This window comes from Mus musculus, chromosome 19, assembly GCF_000001635.26.
Source record: "Mus musculus strain C57BL/6J chromosome 19, GRCm38.p6 C57BL/6J".
Taxonomy (NCBI): Eukaryota; Metazoa; Chordata; class Mammalia; order Rodentia; family Muridae; genus Mus; species Mus musculus.
The window spans coordinates 34,100,347-34,123,866 of NC_000085.6; the positions used below are offsets into that span (position 1 = coordinate 34,100,347).

Below are 23,520 nucleotides of genomic sequence, written 5' to 3' on the forward strand. Positions count from 1 at the left end.
AACTTCTTTCTTGCTGATTAACAGGAGGTCAAAGAGCCACTTGCATTGCCTCACTGTCTGCTGAACTGGGACATTTAGTTCATTAAAACAACTAGGCTACCACTCATTATTTGGGTTACTTCTGGTGATTTAATTACTAGGTATCACAGTTAACAATTAACTATTAGCTACAAACCAAATTTAAAATTTGGTATGTACGGATTGAGCTAGAGAAACAAGATAAACCTAGATTGCTTTCTTACAATTTTTTTTTTCTAATCCAGCACTAAGAATGGGGAATTTTCTTAAAACTTTTGACACTCCACATAAAAGTAATTAACACTGAATTTGATCTTCAGCCACAGAACAGAGATGATGGAAGCCATCACATGTAACTATGGAACCGCCAGTGTATTCTGCATGTTCCACCTCTTGCTATTTAATCGAAGAAAGATGAGAACTAAGCATAAGGGGGCTGTGCTTTTTATGGCCTCTACATGGTGACGGGGAACAGGAGTTTGTGGGCTATACTAACATGCATGAAACTCCCATTGCAACAAAGAAAGTTGGACACACCTAGCAGTGGAAGGATTGGTGTTTACAAGATGAATGAGGGAGGAGCAGGAGGAGCTAGGCAGCATTGTGACATTCTAAGCAATGTTTGCAGCCTACACCGTGTTCTTTCATTCCTGTAAGTAAACCTGTTTAATCTGCTTCAGATATATATATATTTTTTTTGCCACTGAAAACCCCACTAAAGATGTTTTAAACCGACAGGTTCTTCTTCTGACTCTAGATGTAGTTGTTACATCCTTAGCAACAAAGCAAATGCCGATGTTGGACCATGTCAGAAATCTTGTCAAGAGTGTGGACTGTTTCGCACAGAGTGGAGATATGGCTTCTGATTCTGGTAGCGTATTTACTCCAAAGAAATGTGAACTCGGGACATTTGCCCACGAAAGCTGCGGATCCAGAAGCATTCATGAATGTTGTAAGTTGGGGATTTCCATGTTTCGGGGAAGTGAGGGCTGTATTAACCTTTGCATTTGTGAAGTGACTGCATGCTGTGTTTTATATACTGAGATGCTTCATGCTAGAACATGCTAGGATAGTATGATGCCAACAACAACACACTGGAGGGAAGCTAAACTGGTTGTCAGTAGATTTCGGGGGGGGGCTGGGGGGACCTCCCCAATCAAATTCAGTTGTTTTGGGTGAATGGCTTAATCTCTTTAGGCTTCAAGAACAATTTAACTCTTCGTTGAACCTTCAGACAAGGAAGTACTTGAAAGCTTTGGGGCCTGTCATAAACCCTGATGATTTTCATTTTGTCTTTTTTATTTTCTTGCTTTGTTCTCTTTGGTAAAAAGCATCACTCCTATGCTCTTGCCATGAGAGCATATACTTCTAGTAGCTCCTGCTCTTATCCTTCTTGGGATGCTGTCAAATAGCAAGGAGAGGTCTGTTTGTGCGAGAGAAGGCGTGTGAGAAAGACTAAGGGTGACACACCTCTTCAGACGTCTTCTGGGGGAATTTTTGTGTTTACTCTCAAACCCCGATTTAAGTTTCAGTTCATGACCACAGTACAGTACCATTTATTCCATAGTAGGCATCGTAATAAAATGTAGTAGAGATACAATTTCCTTTTCGTTGCTCCATCCTGGCGATGTGACTATCTATACTCTTCACATCAAGGCATTGAAATTAAAGAAGCATCTAAACTGGTTAAACAAGCCCCACCACTCTGCTTGGTAGACCTACAATTTAAATTCAGGCCCGCCTAAGCACATGCCTGTAATTATAGCCGCTGTGCAAGAAACCCCACCGGATGACAGGGTGGAGAATCGACTTCCAAATGAGTGACATGATTGTGTTGGACATTCTGCAGTCTCACCTAATATCTCCATCAAAAGAGAAAACAGGTTTTGGTGACTGGAGACCCTTTTTATATTAACTTTTTCCTCTAGGATTTTTTTGCATGGTTTCTAAAACAACAGCTTGTGAAAAATGATTTTTTTTCTGAATCTCTATAGTACTATCAGACTTCCTCTACCATTCTGATGGCTGGCATGGCCTCTAAGACTTTCAGACTGTGGAAATGTCCTGAGTCTACAGAATGCAAATATCTACAGTTTATGGAGGTTTCTTTGACCTGTTCAATGTTTAGTTGATGCTTGTCCTCCTGGTACACTATTGCAGATCCTCAGGAGTCCTGAATGTTCCACACAGATTTCTCAAGTTTTAGGGTACATGAAGTTCGTTTGGCCAAGATTGCTTTCCTAGACCAGTCACAGCACCTGTCCAGCACCTCCAGGCTGTCGGAATTTCTGGAAGGTGCTGGACTCCAGCACTGCAGGTGCCTGAAGTCACTCTATTCACCATGGCCACAGAGAAATCTCAGAAAATCAAAAGCTGGCAACCCAGCACAAAAGACAAACTTTCAATTACTTACCACAGGGCTAAGAGCAAAGGCAAGAAAAACATGAAAAGAGGGGAAACTAATCCAGAATGTAGGAAAATATTTTGTAGCCTGTAGTCAGAAGAATAAATAGGAGGTAGGAAGAGGGTGGTTGACAAAGAGGTCAGCGTGTTGAGGACGTGGGACAGCTGAGAGCATGTCATGTTCAAGATGAAAATAGGTTACAGTTCAGTTGACCTTTAAAAGTTCATACTTGTATTACAATAGCAGTATATAGCCCTTGTAGGAAACCTAAGAACTTCAAATGCCAATAATGTTTATTAATACATTAATACACTGAGCTAACCACCAACATCTTTTTCATGTCCTGCCATTTTCTTCTGAATCTTTCTGTTTTCTAAGAGAAGACTAAGGAGCACCATACACAATTTCCTATTTTCTAATACTTTCTACTAACACGATGTATCACAAAGAATGTCCCAATATTTTAAACAGCTTCCAAGAACATTATTCAACTTTCTGTATCACGTTCTATTTTTTGGTGTGCATGTTTATCCCAGGTTAGACCATCTAGGGAGCAGATATACTTTAAAGCATAATTCATATGCAAGGAGTATATTAAGAATCCTTGTGGCTAGGTATGGAGGTATATACCATATAATCACTATATGTAACATATGTCACATACATACCAATGTTTTCAAAAATGATCAATAACAAAGGGTAAACTTTTATTTCAAAGCAGGGTCCTTTGGCCATCCTAGAACTACTTCTGTAAGATCAGGCTGACCTCAAACTCATAGAGATTACCTGCCTCTGCCTCTGCAGAGCTGGAATTAAAGGTGTGTGCTATCACTGTTGGGCTAACCTTTCTTAAAGTATTGTTTTAATGTACATAACTGATTTTTTTCCTCCAGGTTAAAAAAATTAAATAGATAATCAGGTTGAAAGGTAAATATTAAATATGGTTAGAATTTTTAATTTACACTTAACGATAGCAAAACGTTCCAAGCTCAAGCTCAAGTCCAGTTTGGATGCTACAATGAGGCTCTAACTCAAGAAAAGTGTGTGTGTGTGTGTGTGTGTGTGTGTGTGTGTGTGTGTGGTGTGTTAACATACACATATACGCATATACGTATTTATACAGCGATATATTTGATTATGCAGCTGAGCATGGTGACACATGCTTTTAATCCCAGCATTCAATACGCAGAAGCAGACATGTCTCTGTGAATTCAAGGCTAGCCTAGTCTATATAGCAAGTTCTGATCCAGGACTACATAGGAAAAGAGACCTTGTCTCAAACCACAAGAAAAATAAATGTCTATAAAAACATTTTACTCGATAGAATATGTTAGATCTGTATTTTTATGTAGACAAATCTGTGTCTTAATATTATCCTGTGTGAGCTCTCTTGTCACATATAGCCTGTGAGCACCTGTTGACAATGTTCACTAACATATAATCATTTTCTGAGATACCCGTGCCCCTAACCTCTACCTTCTGTGCTCTGTCAGGTAGTTCCTATTCAGTCTTAGATAGGCTCAAATTTGCCCCCTCCATAAAATTTTTCCTAACTAATCTCGTTCATGGGTCTAGAGCTCCTCTCCTCCTTCCTTCCATCCCACCCTTAAACCATTACTTACACATAACCCCTTGATGACGAATTGCATAAATCTTCTCAGAAGCCCTCTAACATTTCATGTATGTATCTTAGCTATCCAAACTGTCCCTAGCAGTGATTCTTGAAATGATAGTCTCTCTAGAACAGGCAGCTTCAACTATATCTGGAAGCTTATTAGAAACATCAGAGTTTTAGATCCACCCCAGATCTGCCAAAAGTTTGAGAATGGAGTCCAGCAATCTGTGTCTTGATAAATCCTCTAAGTATGCTTGATGCCTGATCAAAACTACCTAAATTAACTGTGTAATGGTGCTAGGTACATGCATGTGCATGCACACACACACATGCACACTAAATTCCATAATATTTTGTTATTTGAGTTTTAATTTTGTACTTATTGAGTTTTAATTGTATATGACGCCTACTGAGTACCCACTGTTGGTGTTAAACACTGTAATTAATGTTCTATGTGTAGTCCTTGCCTTATCCTACCTAGAGTGATCTAGCAGAGGAATAGAAGAAAGAACAGGAGCGAAGGTTTTCAATATTGTAGTGAAAATGTGTGTGTTGGATTAGAGCTCTGAGTGAGACCTTGGCCTTTCTTCTTAGTCACTATGCTTGTTGCTCTGTGTTTAGTGTTTGGCCTTCAGCACGTGATTTCTCTCGTAGTCATTTCTCAGCAGCCCCTGATTGAGATAGTCCATTTCTCTGATGGCAAGCACTGTGAGACAGCTTAGGAGGAAAAGTTTGTGCATGCACTAGTGTCTGAAGTAGAAATGTTTAGCCAGTGATCCAGTGTAGGCAGGAAGGAGTCTGAGACCCTTGAAATTGCATAAAAAAAAAAGTTTATGCATAGCATTTTTATAGTTATCCTCAAATCCACAGAGGGTTTTTCTTTTCAGTCTAATAGCTTAAGAATTATTGTTCTCCCCTTCCACTCCACTCGAGCCCCGGGGTACCTTGCCAGCAGAGTCGCCCGACATCCGCAAGGGCCCACACAGGATTCCCCATGGGACCCTAAGACATCTGGTGAGTGGAACACAGCGCTGGCCCCAATCCAATCGCGCGGAACCTGAGACTGCGGGAAATAGGGAAGCAGACTACCCGGGCCTGACCTGGGGCACAAGCCCCTTCCGCTCCACTCGAGCCCCAGGGTACCTTGCCAGCATAGTCACCTGACACCCGCAAGGGCCCACACAGGATTCCCCACGGGATCCTAAGACCTCTGGTGAGTGGAACACAGTGCCTGCCCCAATCCAATCGCACGGAACCTGAGATTGCGGGAAATAGGGAAGCAGACTACCCGGGCCTGACCTGGGGCACAAGCCCCTTCCGCTCCACTCGAGCCCCGGGGTACCTTGCCAGCAGAGTCACCCGACACCCACAAGGGCTCACACAGGATTCCACACGGGATCCTAAGACCTCTAGCGAGTGGAACACAACTTCTGCCAGGAGGCCTGTTCAAACACCAGATATCTGGGTACCTTCCCTGCAAGAAGAGAGCTTGCCTGCAGAGAATACTCTGCCCACTGAAACTAAGGAGAGAGCTACCTTCCTAGGTCTGCTTATAGAGGCTAACAGAGTCACCTGAAGAACAAGCTCTTAACAGAGACAACTATAAGAGCTAGCTTCAGAGATTACCAGATGGCTAAAGGCAAACGTAAGAATCCTACTAACAGAAATCAAGACCACTCACCATCATCAGAACGCAGCACTCCCACCCCACCTAGTCCTGGGCACCCCAACACAACCGAAAATCTAGACCCAGATTTAAAAGCATTTCTCATGATGATGATAGAGGACATCAAGAAGGACTTTCATAAGTCACTTAAAGAATTACAGGAGAGCACTGCTAAAGAGTTACAGGCCCTTAAAGAAAAGCAGGAAAACAAAACCAAACAGAACTAAAAAGGAAAGTAGACACAATAAAGAAAACCCAAAGTGAGGCAACGCTGGAGATAGAACCCCTGGGAAAGAGATCTGGAACCATAGATGCGAGCATCAGCAACAGAATACAAGAAATGGAAGAGAGAATCTCAGATGCAGAAGATTCCATAGAGAACATCGACACAACAGTCAAAGAAAATACAAAATGCAAAAGGATCCTAACTCAAAACATCCAGGAAATCCAGGACACAATGAGAAGACCAAACCTATGGATAATAGGAATTGATGAGAATGAAGATTTTCAACTTAAAGGGACAGCTAATATCTTCAACAAAATAATAGAAGAAAACTTCCCAAACATAAAGAAAGAGATGCCCATGATCATACAAGAAGCCTACAGAACTCCAAATAGACTGGACCAGAAAAGAAATTCCTCCCGACACATAATAATCAGAACAACAAATGCACTAAATAAAGATAGAATATTAAAAGCAGTAAGGGAGAAAGGTCAAGTAACATATAAAGGAAGGCCTATCAGAATTACACCAGACTTTTCACCAGAGACTATGAAAGCCAGAAGAGCCTGGACAGATGTTATACAGATACTAAGAGAACACAAATGCCAGCCCAGGCTACTATACCCGGCCAAACTCTCAATTACCATAGATGGAGAAACCAAAGTATTCCACGACAAAACCAAATTCACACAATATCTTTCCACGAATCCAGCCCTTCAAAGAATAATAACAGAAAAGAAGCAATACAAGGACAGAAATCACGCCCTAGAACAAACAAGAAAGTAATCCCTCAACAAACCAAAAAGAAGACAGCCACAAGAACAGAATGCCAACTCTAACAACAAAAATAAAAGGAAGCAACAATTACTTTTCCTTAATATCTCTTAATATCAATGGACTCAATTCCCCAATAAAAAGACATAGACTAACAGACTGGCTACACAAACAGGACCCAACATTCTGCTGCTTACAGGAAACCCATCTCAGGGAAAAAGACAGACACTACCTCAGAGTGAAAGGCTGGAAAACAATTTTCCAAGCAAATGGTCTGAAGAAACAAGCTGGAGTAGCCATTCTAATATCGGATAAAATCGACTTCCAACCCAAAGTTATCAAAAAAGACAAGGAGGGACACTTCATACTCATCAAAGGTAAAATCCTCCAAGAGGAACTCTCAATTCTGAATATCTACGCTCCAAATGCAAGGGCAGCCACATTCATTAAAGACACTTTAGTAAAGCTCAAAGCACACATTGCACCTCACACAATAATAGTGGGAGACTTCAACACACCACTTTCATCAATGGACAGATTGTGGAAACAGAAACTAAACAGGGACACAGTGAAACTAACAGAAGTTATGAAACAAATGGACCTGACAGATATCTACAGAACATTTTATCCTAAAACAAAAGGATATACCTTCTTCTCAGCACCTCACGGGACCTTCTCCAAAATTGACCATATAATTGGTCACAAAATAGGCCTCAACAGATACAAAAATATTGAAATTGTCCCATGTATCCTATCAGACCACCATGGACTAAAACTGATCTTCAATAACAACATAAATAATGGAAAGCCAACATTCACGTGGAAACTGAACAACTCTCTTCTCAATGATACCTTGGTCAAGGAAGGAATAAAGAAAGAAATTAAAGACCTTTTAGAGTTTAATGAAAATGAAGCCACAACGTACCCAAACCTATGGGACACAATGAAAGCATTTCTAAGAGGGAAACTCATAGCTCTGAGTGCCTCCAAGAAGAAACGGGAGAGAGCACATACTAGCAGCTTGACAACACATCTAAAAGCTCTAGAAAAAAAGGAAGCAAATTCACCCAAGAGGAGTAGACGGCAGGAAATAATCAAACTCAGGGGTGAAATCAACCAAGTGGAAACAAGAAGAACTATTCAAAGAATTAACCAAACGAGGAGTTGGTTCTTTGAGAAAATCAACAAGATAGATAAACCCTTAGCTAGACTCACTAAAGGGCACAGGGACAAAATCCTAATTAACAAAACCAGAAATGAAAAGGGAGACATAACAACAGATCCTGAAGAAATCCAAAACACCATCAGATCCTTCTACAAAAGGCTATACTCAACAAAACTGGAAAACCTGGACGAAATGGACAAATTTCTGGACAGATACCAGGTACCTAAGTTGAATCAGGATCAAGTTGACCATCTAAACAGTCCCATATCCCCTATAGCTCTCTCTTGTGAGACTATGCCAGGGCCTAGCAAACACAGAAGTGGATGCTCACAGTCAGCTAATGGATGGATCACAGGGCTCCCAATGGAGGAGCTAGAGAAAGTACCCAAGGAGCTAAAGGGATCTGCAACCCTATAGGTTGGACAACATTCTGAACTAACCAGTACCCCGGAGCTCTTGACTCTAGCTGCATATGTATCAAAAGATGGCCTAGTTGGCCATCACTGGAAAGAGAGGCCCACTGGACACGCAAACTTTATATGCCCCAGTACAGGGGAACGCCAGGGCCAAAAAGGGGGAGTAGGTGGGTAGGGGAGTTGGGGTGGGTGGGTATGGGGGACTTTTGGTATAGCATTGGAAATGTAAATGAGCTAAATACCTAATAAAAAGTGGAAAAAAAAGAATTATTGTTCTTCAGGTTTTTAATTTAAAACTAAAGACATCTACAGGACTGTGGGGCTGAAGAAGTCCCAAGTCACCCCAGAACAGGCCCTACAGTACAACAGCCTGGCTTCTTGACCTGACTCCAAGAATTTATATATCTGTTGGTCCTGGATGTCTCTGAGGCACATCTTGGCTTTGGAGTCTGTGTTCTGGCTCGGTGTTTTTCAAGTATCAGAATTCTGTGAAGACCTGAAACACACATTGCTGAGATCTACCTTCAGAGCTCCTAATCCAGTGACTTATTGCCATGCTCTGCCTTCCTAGAAAGTGCCTAGGTAAGGCTGACAGAATTGCCTTCCCAGCTTCTGAAAAACCAGGATCCAGTTTAGTCTCTGTAAGGATAATAAAAAAAGTGAGAGAAATTGGGTATACTTTAGTTGGAGAGCATTTGTTTAACTTGCAAGGCCCCAGGTTTGTTCACCAATACTGCAAAATATAAAAACTAATCACACTTAAATCCAAGGAGAATTAGCTGGTTTGACCTAAGTAGCGTCAGTTAGGGAGAGACCAGGACCTTCTTGCAATGCCAAAGAAGCTACTCCTACCCTTGAGTTGTTGGGATTGTGGCCATGTAGACCTGAAGTCTAAATAAATATTGAGGCTTTTGTTTGTTTTTCCTTAGAGCGAAATCATCAAACACAAGGGTTATCCCAGTGAGGAGTATGAAGTTGCAACGGAAGATGGGTACATCCTTTCTGTGAACAGAATCCCTCGGGGACAGACACGGTTAAAGAAGGAAGGTATGGTTTACTCAGTGTCACTCCAACATGACAGTCTTCTTGCAGCCCAGACTTTCTTGATATTTGGAATTAAGTTTTGGTTCTTAGGACAGACTAAGATCCTTTGGTTAGGGGGAATGATAGAGTCAGTCCCCGAGTAATCCCTATCTACATTGCCAGAGTATATTTCATCCATACTCATAGTAAGCAACTATCTCAGAGGTATGTTTCAAAAATACCTTTGATCTGCTGAAGGATCACAGGGGAAGGACATATAACAAGCATTTTTGGGGACCTGGGTTCAATCACCATCACTACAAACAAAACAAAACATCCATTTTCATGCATTCTGGCACTTCATCCATTTCCAAACCCCTCCTACATAAATACTCTAGAGCATTCCTGGTGATCCCTTGAAAATTCCACAAGGGAGCTTTCGTTCATCATGAGCTCCTATGAACTACCTTTTCGTCAACACTGTACAATGTGTAACCAATCCAAAGAGCACCTTAAATATTCATGATGTTGCCTCATTTTTCGACTAAAGACTAAGAACCAGGCTCTAGGTGCACAAATTTAAATTTTCAGTGTGTTTATGTGGCATTTGCTTAATTTCACTTTTATATGAGGTTCTGGGCTGACACTGTTTTGTAAACATGCATCCTTGTCAACAAAGCTTGCACATACCTGTTTCCACTGTGCTCTCTGCTTTACATATTTGGCTCTGCATATATAACAGCAACTATGTTGTCTGTCATGGGTGCCAAAATGTAACTCCTCGTGTCCTTTCTGAATGCCAGCTATAATGTCAAGTGCTTCACACCCTCAGTTTCACGTAATTTTCTTCTTCACTCTGCCATACACAGCTGTGTGACTAGACCGGAAAGTCCACAGTAATACCTGTTAACATGGCATTCAAATCAAGATATTTATCAGAATATAGTCCATGTTCTTATCTACCACTGGCAAAATGTTACTGGTCTGTGGTATAAAAGTGTCAGAATTCTATTCATCCCAATAGGCACACCTGTAGCCCTTTCAAAATGAATGTGTTTAACTCAGGCTGTGTAGCTGGACCTGCTGTGTGTCTGCTCCATTTCCATGCCAGGGTCTTTTAACTTACACTTTCTTCTTTGAAGTTTTCCCAGACCTTTCTTCTTTCCTGACCACCCTAGGCAGAAGCCAGCCTCGTATTGTCTATTGACACCTGGGGTCACATCTCCTATTTTCCCTTACTATGCCTAAAGACAGATTTTCATGATGGCTTATTGTCTTTTTCTCCTCCACCAGAGTGAAACCTCAATGAGAGCGAGGGCTTCTACCTCTTCATTCATGTGTCTGCAACAGCAAACACTTTGTGGGGAATAGTCATGGGGCTAATAGATGTATCTGTGAGATGAAGGAACGAAGTATGCACATCAATGAGTGCCCTGGGAACAGAGGCTTTTCATTAAGTTCCACAAATCCTACAGGCTTGGGCAAGGTGTCCTTCTTCCTGTCAAGTGTCTGTGCTGATTACTGGGTATAGAGGTAACCAGGGTCAAAAGTTTGTATACACAGGCTGCTGACTGGTCACACGGCATGAGTGTTGACATTTTAAAAAGCCTTTGAGTCCAATTGGTGTGCAATACAGCCCCCATGTGATGATATTCTTACAGCTCTGCTTATTACCTAGTGGGCTGTAATGTATTACCATTACTCATTTATTTAATTTTTATGACCTCTTGCTGTGTAGCCAAGGCTGTTCTCAAACTCATGATCGTCTGAACTAGTCTCCTCAGTTCTAGTGTTATAAGTATGTGCCACCACACCCAGCTTATAACATTTCCCTCAAGTGTGGGTCTTTGCCATTAGACTATTTTTTATATATGTACATATGTATGTGTGTGTTCGTCATTATGGTACCTTCTTCTGAAACAGTTCTAATATTTTCTGAAGACATAATACTAGCAGTTTAATACTAAAAGTTCCTCAAAAACAATAATGGGAACTGAATTCTAGTGCTTTTTTTTTTCCTTTAACAGGCAGTGTGCATCTGTTCCTTGTGTAGTTTGTTTGCAACAAAAATCTTATTTTCTGACGGGGAGGAAATTAAAACTGTAAAACATTAAATAATTGACTATAGAAAATCAAACTAGCAAGCAATAAAAAGAAAGGTTTGCGCGTAGATTTCTCTGGTATGCAAGTCCTTATATTTAGAGAAAGCAAGAAGAGCAGAGAACACTCAACCAGTTGGAATTTTCTCTTGTTTGCAGGATCCAGGCCAGTGGTGTTACTGCAACATGGTCTTCTTGGGGATGCTAGCAACTGGATTTCCAACCTGCCCAACAACAGCCTGGGTTTTATTCTGGCAGATGCAGGTTTTGATGTGTGGATGGGAAACAGCAGAGGAAACACCTGGTCTCGGAAGCACAAGACCCTCTCCATAGATCAAGATGAGTTCTGGGCTTTCAGGTACAAGAACACTTTGAGGGTGGAGGTAGATACCGACATGCCCTGAAGCACTGGGTAAAGAATTGTGACTTGTGGTATTTGGATTGCTGTGTAGTTCCCAACTCAATAACCCCCAAGTTTTCTTATTATCCTGTGCTGATGTGGGTGAGTGTGGGGAAGACTGTGTCTCCCAAGGTCTAGCTAGTGGGTTGAAAACAGTGTCTGGTGTCAGGTGATTGAGAATGGAGTGGGAAAGGTATCCAGTCATTTCCGTGTGAGTGAGTATCTAGGATTAACTCCCTCGTATAGGACAACAGGACTGCCACCCCCAAGACATGAGACCAAGTGTCATTAAATAGGGATTTAACAATCACTGTGTGTCGTCACCTTAAATAATATTTCCCATAGCTTTACTCAAGTTCCTAATGTCCTTACTAACCACTGATGGTCAACCTGTTCTCTATGCATTTGGTCAGATATGAGTTTTGTTACCATTCATCCTGCAAAGAAATCTGCATACCCCTGAGCTGTTTTAGTTGCAGGGTAGGACATGCTTCACATCAGCAGTTGGCTTGTGAGTTTAAAACTTCTCAATAACCATTACTATAGTACAGCATCCAGAGAGAATAGACATTTCTCAGGTTTGAAACAAATCCGTCTCAAGGATTTTGAGGAACACGGTGACAAACTAACAACACTGACACTGGTCGGGAGGACTTGTTAGCAGATCCTGGGGGATTCTGACCATGTTCTGTTTGTTTTATCATTGTCGAATAACTTTGTCTTTTCCCTTTGTAGTTATGATGAAATGGCTAGGTTTGACCTTCCAGCTGTGATAAACTTTATCTTACAGAAAACGGGCCAGAAAAAGGTCTATTATGTCGGCTACTCACAGGGCACCACCATGGGTAGGTTCACAGGAAAGAAGGTTGGTATACACAGAAGTATGAGCCTGTGAGCCTATGACCCAAGCTGTGGCTTGGCACAGTAATTACTCCTCTCACCAGGCCTGCTCCCCTTCAGTGGCTCGAAAAGCTTCAGGGAACAGAGACTGAGGGAAGCCTCGGATGTGGCAGAAAGAAGTGTGGATTCAAACACCATCTCTGCTATTCTTTAGATGATACCCTAAAGCAATTCCTTTATCACACTGGTTTCAGTTTCTTCATCTGCAAAATGTAGATAATAATTCCCTCTTATGGGTATTCTAACTGATTGAACTACATAATACAATCATACATGTTAGCTCTGTAAAGGCAGGTGTTTTGTCTAAAGCACAGTTGAGATAGAAGTTTCTACTCTATGGCATTCCCCCTTCCCCAAATGAATGTGTTCAGCAAATGAAACCTTGGGTTCACAGTTGGCCTCACAGTGAGCAGTAAGAAAGACAGAGAGTATTATTACTGAATGACAAGCAGAAATGGTGGTGCAAACTCAAGTTTTTCTCTTTACCAGTGTCTGGGATCAGGTGCTTACATCCTGCTTTGAGGGAATATTTGAGAGACTTCGATGACAGCCCCTCAAGATAACATCACTTATATGGAAGATGGAAATGGGGCTATTCTGGCCTCATATCAGACCTAAACCAACAGGGAAGCAGTTGCTAGGGTGCAGTAAGATAAAGAACGATCTGTGTAACAGAATGAGGATTCCTGAGACTAATTAGGGCTCTTTGTCTGTGTTTTGAAGCTAAGCCCTGAGTTGAGAGCAGACCAGTTTTCTTAGGAAATCTCTGCACTTTTTAGTAAAGGTAACTTGTCTAGCTCCTAGAACAAGGTTTATACTCATTAGAGAGAGGAAGTTAAGCGGATTCAGTATTGTCTTCGTATCGTTTTTTGCTTTCATAATAACAGCCTTATATGCAGACTTACTAACTACATCATTTTGCTTTATGACAGAAGAAGGACATTTGGAATAAATCTTTATCTCCATTTTACAGATGAATAAAGTGTGACATAATGACTTAAGAAGCCAGTAACTGCACTTGCACATGTCTAATAACCAGTGTAGCATGAGGGAAGCTCATTGCATAGAAATTCTCCAAATACATTCCTCAGCTCCTAAGAGTCTTACTTCCATCTCCACAACCACTGGGGATGAGGAAGCCAAATCTTTCCAAGAGCAACAGACATGGATGCTTCTGACCCTGCTACCATACTGAAGCATTATGACTTCAGGCCAAAACCTTCCATAGGCACTGGGTTAACTCATAGGGTGCTTGCCATTGCCCTAACTCAACAGTACACCACAGTGCCAGCAGACCATGCACTCGCTCTGGCCACGGAGACTCACTCCCCAGGTGGTTTGCTTCTGCAAAAGCTCTCTTTGGTCATTAAACAGTGTCACCAAACTTACCTTTTACTAGCTTTTGTTTCCCGTGGCCATTTACCTCTGTCTGAAATCCCTCCGGTTTAGGCTCTGTCTCAGTCTATTAAAGAAATAAAGGACTTAATGTATTTACTTCGAGAAATTCAAAGGAGGAGGTAGAATGACGAGAAAATCTATTGTATGTGCAAGTGCAACTTTTTATAGGAAAGTTCATGTGTATCAAATCGTCAGCATTTCCCCTCAAATTTACTCATCCCCAGGGGACATGTCATACAGAGTTGCAAAGACTAAACTAGATACACCCAAGCTCTAGACTGCAACTTTTCTCAAGCAGATAGCATAATTTGTACAAAAAAAAAAATTAACCTGACTCTGAAGAACAGCAAGCACAGCAAAGTGACTATTTTTGTCTATCTTTCTCCCTTGCTTTGTATCACTCACAACACAGTCGGGATCTGTGGTTTACTAGGGCTTCTTGGGTTTTACTCATGAAACCAGATAATTTCATATTAAAAAAAAAATTCCAACAATCTCTGAGGATCATTGCTTACATTGTGTGACATCCTGTAAAAATAATGTCATATTGGGAATCAAAAATTCTAATGGCTGCCAGAACTGAGAGCCCAAATTCCATGCACTCATTTTTAAGTGATACTCTAATGAAGGAGAGAAGCCTGGGTTTCCCACTTCCTTATCTGAATTTTGGATAACAGCAATGGGCTGCAGTGTTGCTGGCTCTCATCAAACCACAAATAGAGGAGCTACCGTGTTTCATATCTCTGCAATCCAGAGGGTTTTTTTTTTAATGGTTTTTCTATACTCAATTTGTTCAGCTTAACATCAAGGCAAAGCTGCTGATGGCAGGGCTTGATGCTGTTTTCAGAGGAATGTATGAGTAAGAAATCAAAGATTAGTCTAATGGTAAACCATGGAGCTATTAAAACAAAAACCTTGAACTTGCTTCGCATGAAGAGCAGTCTTCCTGGAAAGGTTACTTATGGTTCTCCAAAATGTGAGTAGAGTTCTAATCTGGTCAGAATTAATCTGGTGAGGACAGGCATGTGTATTCCCATCGTTTCGTACTCACAGTATAGCTGAGAGAGCAAGAGATAGCAAGTCTCCTGTGTGTTTGCCTTTGCATACAACTAGCAAACCCAGTCAGATGCAGAGAACTGTATAGAGGGATTTCGTCTTTTCTTATACCCATTCACCTTCTGAGAATAGAACAGAAGTCATGAGTTGAGGTTTTCTCATCCTTGAACTAGAGATATCATCCTAAACAGAGGATGTGCAAATATGCCTGATTTCAAATGTAAGATCTGTCCTGGCTTCATGGGACAGCTTTTCTCTTCCATAGGTTCTTCTTCACTAAACAAGAGTATATTGGGGAAAATGTTCTCTCTAACCCAGGTGTAAGAGCTGAGCAATTTAACTCAATTTGAACTTCCTACTTGAAAACAAGTGTAAGAGGTAACATATGAAACACAGACATTTTTGCATTGAGTCCCCCACAACACACACACACACACACACACACACACACACACACACACACACACACACACATTATGCCCCTGAAGCCTACAACTGCATTGGAGGAAGGTCAAGACATAATCACACATAATTATTAAGGAATTTTGACAGAAGTAAAATATGCATTTTATAAGTTCTGAACTATTTAGTACCCACGGTGATAAATTTTTCTCTCTTACAGGCTTTATTGCATTTTCCACAATGCCAGAGCTAGCTCATAAAATCAAAATGTATTTTGCCTTAGCTCCTATAGCCACTGTTAAATATGCAAGAAGTCCTGGTACCAAATTTCTGCTGCTGCCAGATATGATGATCAAGGTATGTGATACCCAGGCGCCTCTGTCTGCAAAAAAGTCTTCCAGACCAGTTTCCTATAATAATGCTTTAAATGGAAACCATTTTCTCCCTGAGTATCTTGTCATGGACATTATTTTACCTCTTCTCTTTACAGGTATTATTTGGCAGACAAGAGTTTTTATACCAGACTAGATTTTTCAGACAGCTTTTTATTTACCTTTGTGGCCAGATGATTCTTGACCAAATCTGCAGCAACATCATCTTACTCCTGGGAGGTTTTAACACAAACAATATGAACATGGTGAGTGGGCACATCATCTCCTAAGCAAAGCTGAGAGTTTTGCATCTCAGTACTTGAAAATGAGCTGACACCAGCCAAGGGTCAGAGAAAACGGTGTGCAACCTGTAATTTGCAATTTCCAAATTGTAAGAAAATGTTGGGCAAGCTGCAGGAGGAGATAATGCAACGTTAATGTAAAAGCATTGCCAGACCCTTACTTGACAGATTGTAGGTGAAGTTGGAAACCTACAGGGAAAAAAATAACCAGAAAAATGAACGTCAATCAACCATCACCCATCTCTGTACTCCACGAGGGAACTTTTGATTTGTACTTGATGTTCCTTGATAGAAATGGGTATGTTAGCTTGTTTGGGGTATCGCTACTGATTGCATTACTGGGTGAGTTCCCTAGTATGTATGGGCTGAAGATTAGTGTACAAAATGATGTGGCTGGAGATAATTCCTAGAGAAGGGATGAAATTGGAGTTGGTGAATAAAACGTGGGACTGGGAAACAAACTTCAAAACAAGCTGAATCTGATCCTCTGCCTGGTGGTTCTCAACCTGTGGGTCATGACCCAACCGGGGTAACATGTACTCAGCATATCAGATATTGGGGTCACCACAGCATGAGGAACTGCATGAAAGGGTCACAGCATGAGGAAGGTTGAGAATCGCTGCTCTAGAATTTGTGAAGGTAGACTAACCCAGCAGGGATATTAATGAGGGAGACTTTGGCCAAGGCATGAATTTTCAGACAGGGGTTCATTGAGGACTGACAATGGAGGGCTTCCTGCCTGGACCATTCTCACTGACCAGAGAAATGTCTTTCATTCCCAAGAATTTTTCTTTTTAAAGGAAAAAAATTAATTTATAGCCACCATTTAACAGATATCTGTACTGTACCAGGATAAATTGCTCCTGACAACAAACCCATTAAACAAGTATTATTAATATCTCTACTGCACATGTTAGCATACTGAATTTAAGGGTTAATTAACTTGCCCAGATCTACCCTAAGATTAAGTAATAGAGCTAGGACCAGGACTGGAGTCTTTGTCCTAAATATCTCTGGTAAAGTTACTTATTTATTATTACTTTATCTATTTTTTTTCAGTGTTAGGGTTGAAACTAGCCATTTCTTTTTAATGAGAACCTATTCTTAGATGAGCAATGTTGTTTCAGAGGAAGGCAGTGGTAGTTGATTGGCATGCACATATCCTTTACCATGTAAGATTATGGCTGCTGATTTAATGATGTTTCCATTTCTTAGTCTGGCAACATAGAGGTCTGGTTTTGACAAGTCTGGTGTCTGGTCTCATACGTCATTATGCTTTGTTACAGAGCAGAGCAAATGTGTATGTCGCCCATACACCTGCTGGAACGTCTGTGCAGAACATTCTCCACTGGAGCCAGGTCAGAATGCCCAGCTTGAAGCCCCAGATAAGGATCCTTGCACATTTTGACTGTAACAGTCATGAAGCCTGATGGTTTCTGTTTACCCTGGGTTAAAATCTGGCCACTGATTATTGGATATGAGCTTAGTTGAACTATCCAGAGTGAGGAGGCAAGGGCACAATGGGCCTTAAGTCTGTCTTTGTTGCATCTTGAAAGTAGGATGATTCAAAGAAGATGGTTCTCTGTCTGGAGTCACTGATGAAGCAAAGAAATTATGCTTCAAATTGTCCTTTTCTACTTGTTGAGCATTATGGTCAAGCCAGACTAAAAATGCAAAGATGGGCCAAAGTACAGAAAGGAATCTTCACAGGAGTTCTTGGTGCAAGCTTTGCAGTCTCAGAGAAGTGTGTGTGTGTGTGTGTGTGTGTGTGTGTGTGAGTGAGTGTGTTTGTGTGTGGGTGTGTGTAAAAGAAGGGGTAGGGTCACGGGGAGAGACAGAGGGGTCCAATAGAACAGTTCTTGGCATTGTCTCTGGAATTGTACCAAACACCCACCCACAATGATGCACCAGAGATGCACTTCCTGCAATAGATGGGCATGGTAGAGCTCTGCTGTGCTCCACGGTTTTTTTGCCAAAAGAACCAGATTCACGCTTTGCAGATCTCTAAAGGGACTCCCAGTGTGGAGTGGGAGAATAGCCCAGTGTGATTTGCTCTCTGATGTTTTCACAACTGAAGATGAGTTGAGCATTTAGATAACCCATGTCTCTCTTTCAATATCTTGTTTTCTTTTTCTAGGCCGTGAATTCTGGGGAACTTCGTGCCTTTGACTGGGGAAGTGAGACCAAAAATCAGGAGAAATGTAATCAGGTAAAAGTGTCAACTTACTTTCCCACCCACTAAAAACCCACCAACCTTTGGAAATGGGTGGCAACTTATTCCAGAGATAGGAATAAATTACAGAAATTCAAGCAGGAAAGATGATACTTCAACTTTAACTGCGTCTAAAAATGGGAAAATATACAGCTTAGCCAGCAGACCCTTCATTTCAGCAGGGCATGGGAGGCCTGTTTTACTGACCTTGTCCCAGGAGCAAGACACCGGGGATTCTTGCAAGCAAAGAACAAAACAAGCATACACATAGAAATGCTGTGGTGCTATGACACAGGAAAAAGAGCCAGAAGCAGTCAATGGGGATTACTATGCACCTCAAGCCTGTGGGATTGTAGATTGGCTGCCATGATTCAGGATGTACTGTCTGTAAAATATGAATCATTATATCATGTAACCCTTAAGATGTCTTTGGGGCTGGGGAGATGTCCCATGGGTAAGAGCACTTGCTGTGCAAACATGAGGACCTGAATTCCTCCAGCACTTATGTAACAAGCCAGGCATGACCAAGCATGTCTATGGAGTCAGTGCTGGGGATTGGGTGTGGGAGATAGAAAGATTACTGGGGCTTAGTGACCAGCCAGTTTAGCCAGAAAAACCATAGACTCTAGATTCTATGAGAACCCTGTCTCAAGGGAACAGGGAAAACGATGAGAGATAAGTTGTTCCATTTTCTCCTTTGACCTCCATCCATACACAGACTGCCTCATAGTATATGTACTTGTACACACATATGCACACATAAACCACACCCTACACACACACACACACACACACAGAGAGAGAGAGAGAGAGAGAGAGAGAGAGAGAGAGAGAGAGAGAGAGATGAGTTCTCTCTCTCTGGTCATACTCTTAATGAATATAATTTTCAAGCTAATATCCAAAACAAACCCATGCAAACATTATTACATCATCGAGAGTGTGAAATAGAAACACAGAGAAACAAAACTGAAAAACTGAGTGTGTATGCTCTTTTGAGTATAAAACTCTCACTGAAGATTTTCAGTTGCCATGAAAGTAGATATAGAGATTACTCATAAAATGCAAAGTAGAGGGGAGCCGAATACACACCACCTAATCTTTCTTTGAGGTCTCATATTACACTTAGCGGTCAGTGCAGGAATCCACCTCGGTACAACATGTTGGAACTGTGTGGCTCCCTTACATCTCAAACTCAGTCACCTTTTCTGACTCCTTTGAGATCACCCTTGACCTTCTTCAAAATCATGCCTTTAGAGAAAACATATCAGACTCTAAGACTAGGTGTGAGAAAAATGGTAACGAAGAGAAGAGCAAACAAATGTGTGGGAAGATGCCATTCAATAGTGTCAGCTGGAGCTGGGTGGAGTTTAGCTCAGACTTTTCGTCCAGAAGATGAGAAAGGGCAAGTGTTACTCACACCACAGAGTGTTCTGGCTCTGCATCTAAATTAGGCAAGCACTTTAGTGCTTAGGGAGCCAGGAAGTCAGAGAAGCTATCTGGGTTTGAATCTGTGACTTGTGGTTGATTTTCTGCTAAGAAACTGGTCTCCCTGGTTCTATGGAAATTTCTGAGTGTTGAATGATATCAAAGACTCAGACTGCCAGGAAAATCTAGCAGCATTGCCTGGACAAGTGAAGTCCCCTGGATAAAGAAGACTCCTTTGGATGATGTGGGGGCTGCTAAGTCTGGCTAAGTCTGGCTTCGGGACAAGTATCTAACTTTATCCCCCTTAGTTTAGAGTAGCTCAGTGCCTGAGGCTGACTTGTGGTTCCTCCCAGTTTGGGAAGTGCAGTGAAGCTCAACCTGCATTGTGTATGTGGTGGATACACAGGCTTTCGTAATAGCTTCCCTGTCTTTTCTGTGGAGTGTCTGTAACTAGCAAGAAAATTATTTTAAAAGGATATTTATTTATAAAATGGTTAATAAGAACAATTACAAGTTAATTCAATGTCTAAAATACAAGGTAGGGAGGGACTCAGTAGAGCATAAAGAACATATGTTCAGCATGCATAAGTTAAATCCCTGTCAACACATACAAGCACATATACAAATACACAAACACACACATGCACACACACATACGCCCTAATTTATATGCCTTCTCAAACAACATAGTAAAGATTTAGAGATATTATCTCTATTTCCCAGTAAAGAAACTAAAGTTGAACCCTGTTAAGTTTTCCTTAAATCATGACCTGGACTATAAACTCTTAACAGAGGTCTACATGACTAAAGCCTACAAACCTTTCAATGCATGTACATTATGTTTACTTGAAAGAGAAGTTGGAAATTTGTATATAAAAATATTATGTGAAGTTCAAACTATTCTTTTTACCTAGCCAACTCCTATAAGGTACAAAGTTCGAGATATGATGGTCCCAACAGCAATGTGGACTGGAGGTCAAGACTGGCTTTCAAATCCAGATGATGTGAAAACATTACTTTCTGAAGTAACCAACCTCATCTACCACAAGAACATTCCTGAGTGGGCTCATGTGGATTTCATCTGGGGGCTGGATGCCCCTCAGCGTGTTTACAATGAAATTATACATCTGATGAAGCAGGAGCCCAACCTTCCCCAGGGAACCTGCAGGGTCAAATTGTGAAGCTCCTGCAAGTCTTAGAACAACCCCATGCGGAATGGGCAGGGCCATGGGAGGATGGATGCTCAAAGAAATGTACAGACTTGGAAACCTGCTATATCAGTTAGTCAGAAGGACAGAGGAGATACCCAGATGCCAGAAGACCTCCTGGTCCAAATTAAAGCTTCATTTGTTTCTTCATTTGACACGAAAGCTGATACTTACACTTTTTCCAGTTGGTTAAACTCAGTTGGTGAACACAGGTTTTCTGTGCTTTCTATCTTTGTCATGGTGCAATGTAGTTTTTACTTACCCACAAGATGTATCTAGACTGTTATCATTGCATCATTCAACCTTTCCAACATAATTTTTGTTTTTGAAAGTCGAATTTTTAGAGCATTAAAAGCAATAATTGGGGCAGGGATCAAAATTGTAAATCTTTGGATTGTTGACTTGGATAAAATGAAGTGGACCTTGCCATCACATTGCCATAAAGACAAGACACTTCTTTAAGAAGCCAGGCTATTTGGTCATCAACTGAAAACTGAAATCATTGTGGGTAGGTGGAGTCTAACTAAACAATCAAGTTTTAAAGTTGGATCTCAAAGCTTATTTTGTAGGATATTTATGAGTTTTCCAATAAATTAATTATGTAGCTCCCATGTCATGTCTGTGTATCAGTACTAAGATTTTCATCTGCTATTAGACCAGCTGCTCCAAATGAGTAAAATGAAATAAACTGTTGTGTATTTTATCCTTTAATCAATGCCGAATCACTCTTAGATAATCTCCAAACTCTTGCATAGATCTAGATTTATGTCCTTGGAAAACTCTTTAATTTTCACACAATTTCAAATATGACAGTAGTAAATTATGAGTATTATTTGGCATTCTACTCTGAAGACAAATAAAAGCTCTCCTGTGCCTGTTGGAGTTCCAGTTGAGAATATACAGTTGTTTGTTAAACATACATTAGACTGTGAAGTTCTTTTTTTCCCCCAGAGTTGCCTGGTAAGTTAGTCCAATGTTACCAAATCTTAGGTAAATTACTTAGTAATATTTAGGGACTTCAGGACCCCATGTGTACCCTTAGGGTCTATATATAGCTTAGTATACATGTCCAGATTTGATTTTTGTTGAACCTCTTGTAAAAAATGACTGTTATTATAAATGTATCAGTAAATTAATACGTCAGTTGTTTTTATTTATCCTACCTTGTTCTCCAATAATGTCACAGACAGACCAAAATTAGATTACCAGAGGATAATGCCTAGCTATTGTACGTTAAGTTGAAAATAAATCACAAAGGAGTCTTTATTTTTGGTGTTGGGGGTGACCCCGGGGATTTATGTATAGCAAGCATGTGTTCTACCCATGAACTACAGTTCCAGTCTTATAAGGATTTAGAACAGACATTTTTAATGTTTATATAACTTACAAACTAAAAAGACACTTAGTTATAAACTTCTGGTAAAACACATGCTGGTACACATATCTAGCCCCTCCCCGCCCCGCCCCACCCCCCAGGGGAACAATGACAAAAACCAGTTCTGCGGTGGGGCATGTGCCAGTTTCTATGGTTTTGGCAAACTCACCACTGACAACCAACATATGTTTTTATTGAAGATTTTCCATCAAAGGAATATTTACTCTGGGATCTCTAACTCCCCATACATGCAAGCCATGCTGTACAAGTGCACACACACTTTGATTTTTGGGCTTAGTATGTAAAGGGGCCTGACATGAACCATTTATCTCCCAAGACAGGTTGTAGGGCCAAGTCTTCAGAGGGATGACATCACTAGAACGAGAGACTGTGACCTCAGGTAACTCTGACTTGTTTTTAGAAGACACTGGATTGTACATTCTTTAAAAATCAGTTTTGACAACTGAGATTCCAACGTGAGCAATGGGTCCTTTGGAGAGATGAAGGCCTTGGTGACCTCCACTGTAAAAAACCATCCTAAGTCCAGTGCTTGTCACAAAGTGGATGCATCCAGCTTGAGTGCCCATAGGGCAATAATCCATGATTTGGACAACATCCAGTCCTTCGGCTGTGTCTTTATCACCACATGAGAAGTCACAGGTCTAGGAGGCTCTCTTTAGCATTAGTGCAATCTGGGAAAATTTTAGTCTCTGTGCGATATCCAGTGAACTCTCACCATGCTGCAGAGAAAAGGAAATCATTTACTTCGAGGAAAGACGAGTGTCAGTGAGGAGTAGGCAACACTTTAGACAGACTGCTGACTCTCAGATGTCATGGAGGCTTTAAAAAGCCTCTGTCCTAAATAAAATTAAATTATATATATATATATATATATATATATATATATATATATATATATATATATATATATACATACTTTAAAACAATGCTTAAAAAAGACTGGAAAGTGATCATGAGGCCTACCTGGGCAAGTGAGTGAGAGAGACCTTGTCTCAAAATGTAAAAAGCAAAACGGGACTGAGATATAGCCTGGCTCTAGAGTACTTG

At 40.9% G+C, this 23,520-nt stretch overlaps 2 protein-coding genes across 5 annotated transcripts in view; one reads left to right on the top strand and one right to left on the bottom strand.

The window, feature by feature from the left end:
- Positions 1-596: 596 nt before the first annotated feature.
- Lipm (lipase, family member M) lies at positions 597-22,341 on the top strand. Of its 4 annotated transcripts, none has more exons than NM_023903.1 (10): positions 597-670; positions 757-970; positions 9,211-9,328; positions 11,563-11,761; positions 12,539-12,648; positions 15,780-15,916; positions 16,050-16,196; positions 17,519-17,590; positions 18,370-18,441; positions 20,784-22,341. In NM_023903.1, the coding sequence occupies exons 2-10, from the start codon at positions 824-826 to the stop codon at positions 21,048-21,050; spliced, it is 1,269 nt and encodes a 422-aa protein (NP_076392.1). In that variant the 5' UTR covers positions 597-670; positions 757-823; the 3' UTR covers positions 21,051-22,341. The 4 variants fall into 4 exon arrangements, with proteins under 4 accessions (NP_076392.1, XP_006527529.1, XP_006527530.1 ...); XM_006527466.4 differs by having other exon boundaries at positions 627-670; positions 776-970; positions 20,784-22,213; XM_006527467.4 differs by lacking the exons at positions 597-670; positions 757-970; positions 9,211-9,328 and having other exon boundaries at positions 11,706-11,761; positions 12,594-12,648; positions 20,784-22,213.
- Positions 22,203-23,520, bottom strand: part of Ankrd22 (ankyrin repeat domain 22) — a 43,493-nt gene continuing 42,175 nt past the window's right edge. Inside the window, exon 6 of the mRNA NM_024204.6 lies at positions 22,203-23,192. Within this exon, the coding sequence (NP_077166.4) occupies positions 23,115-23,192 (78 nt within the window). The 3' untranslated portion in view covers positions 22,203-23,114. The remainder of the gene's footprint in view (positions 23,193-23,520) is intronic.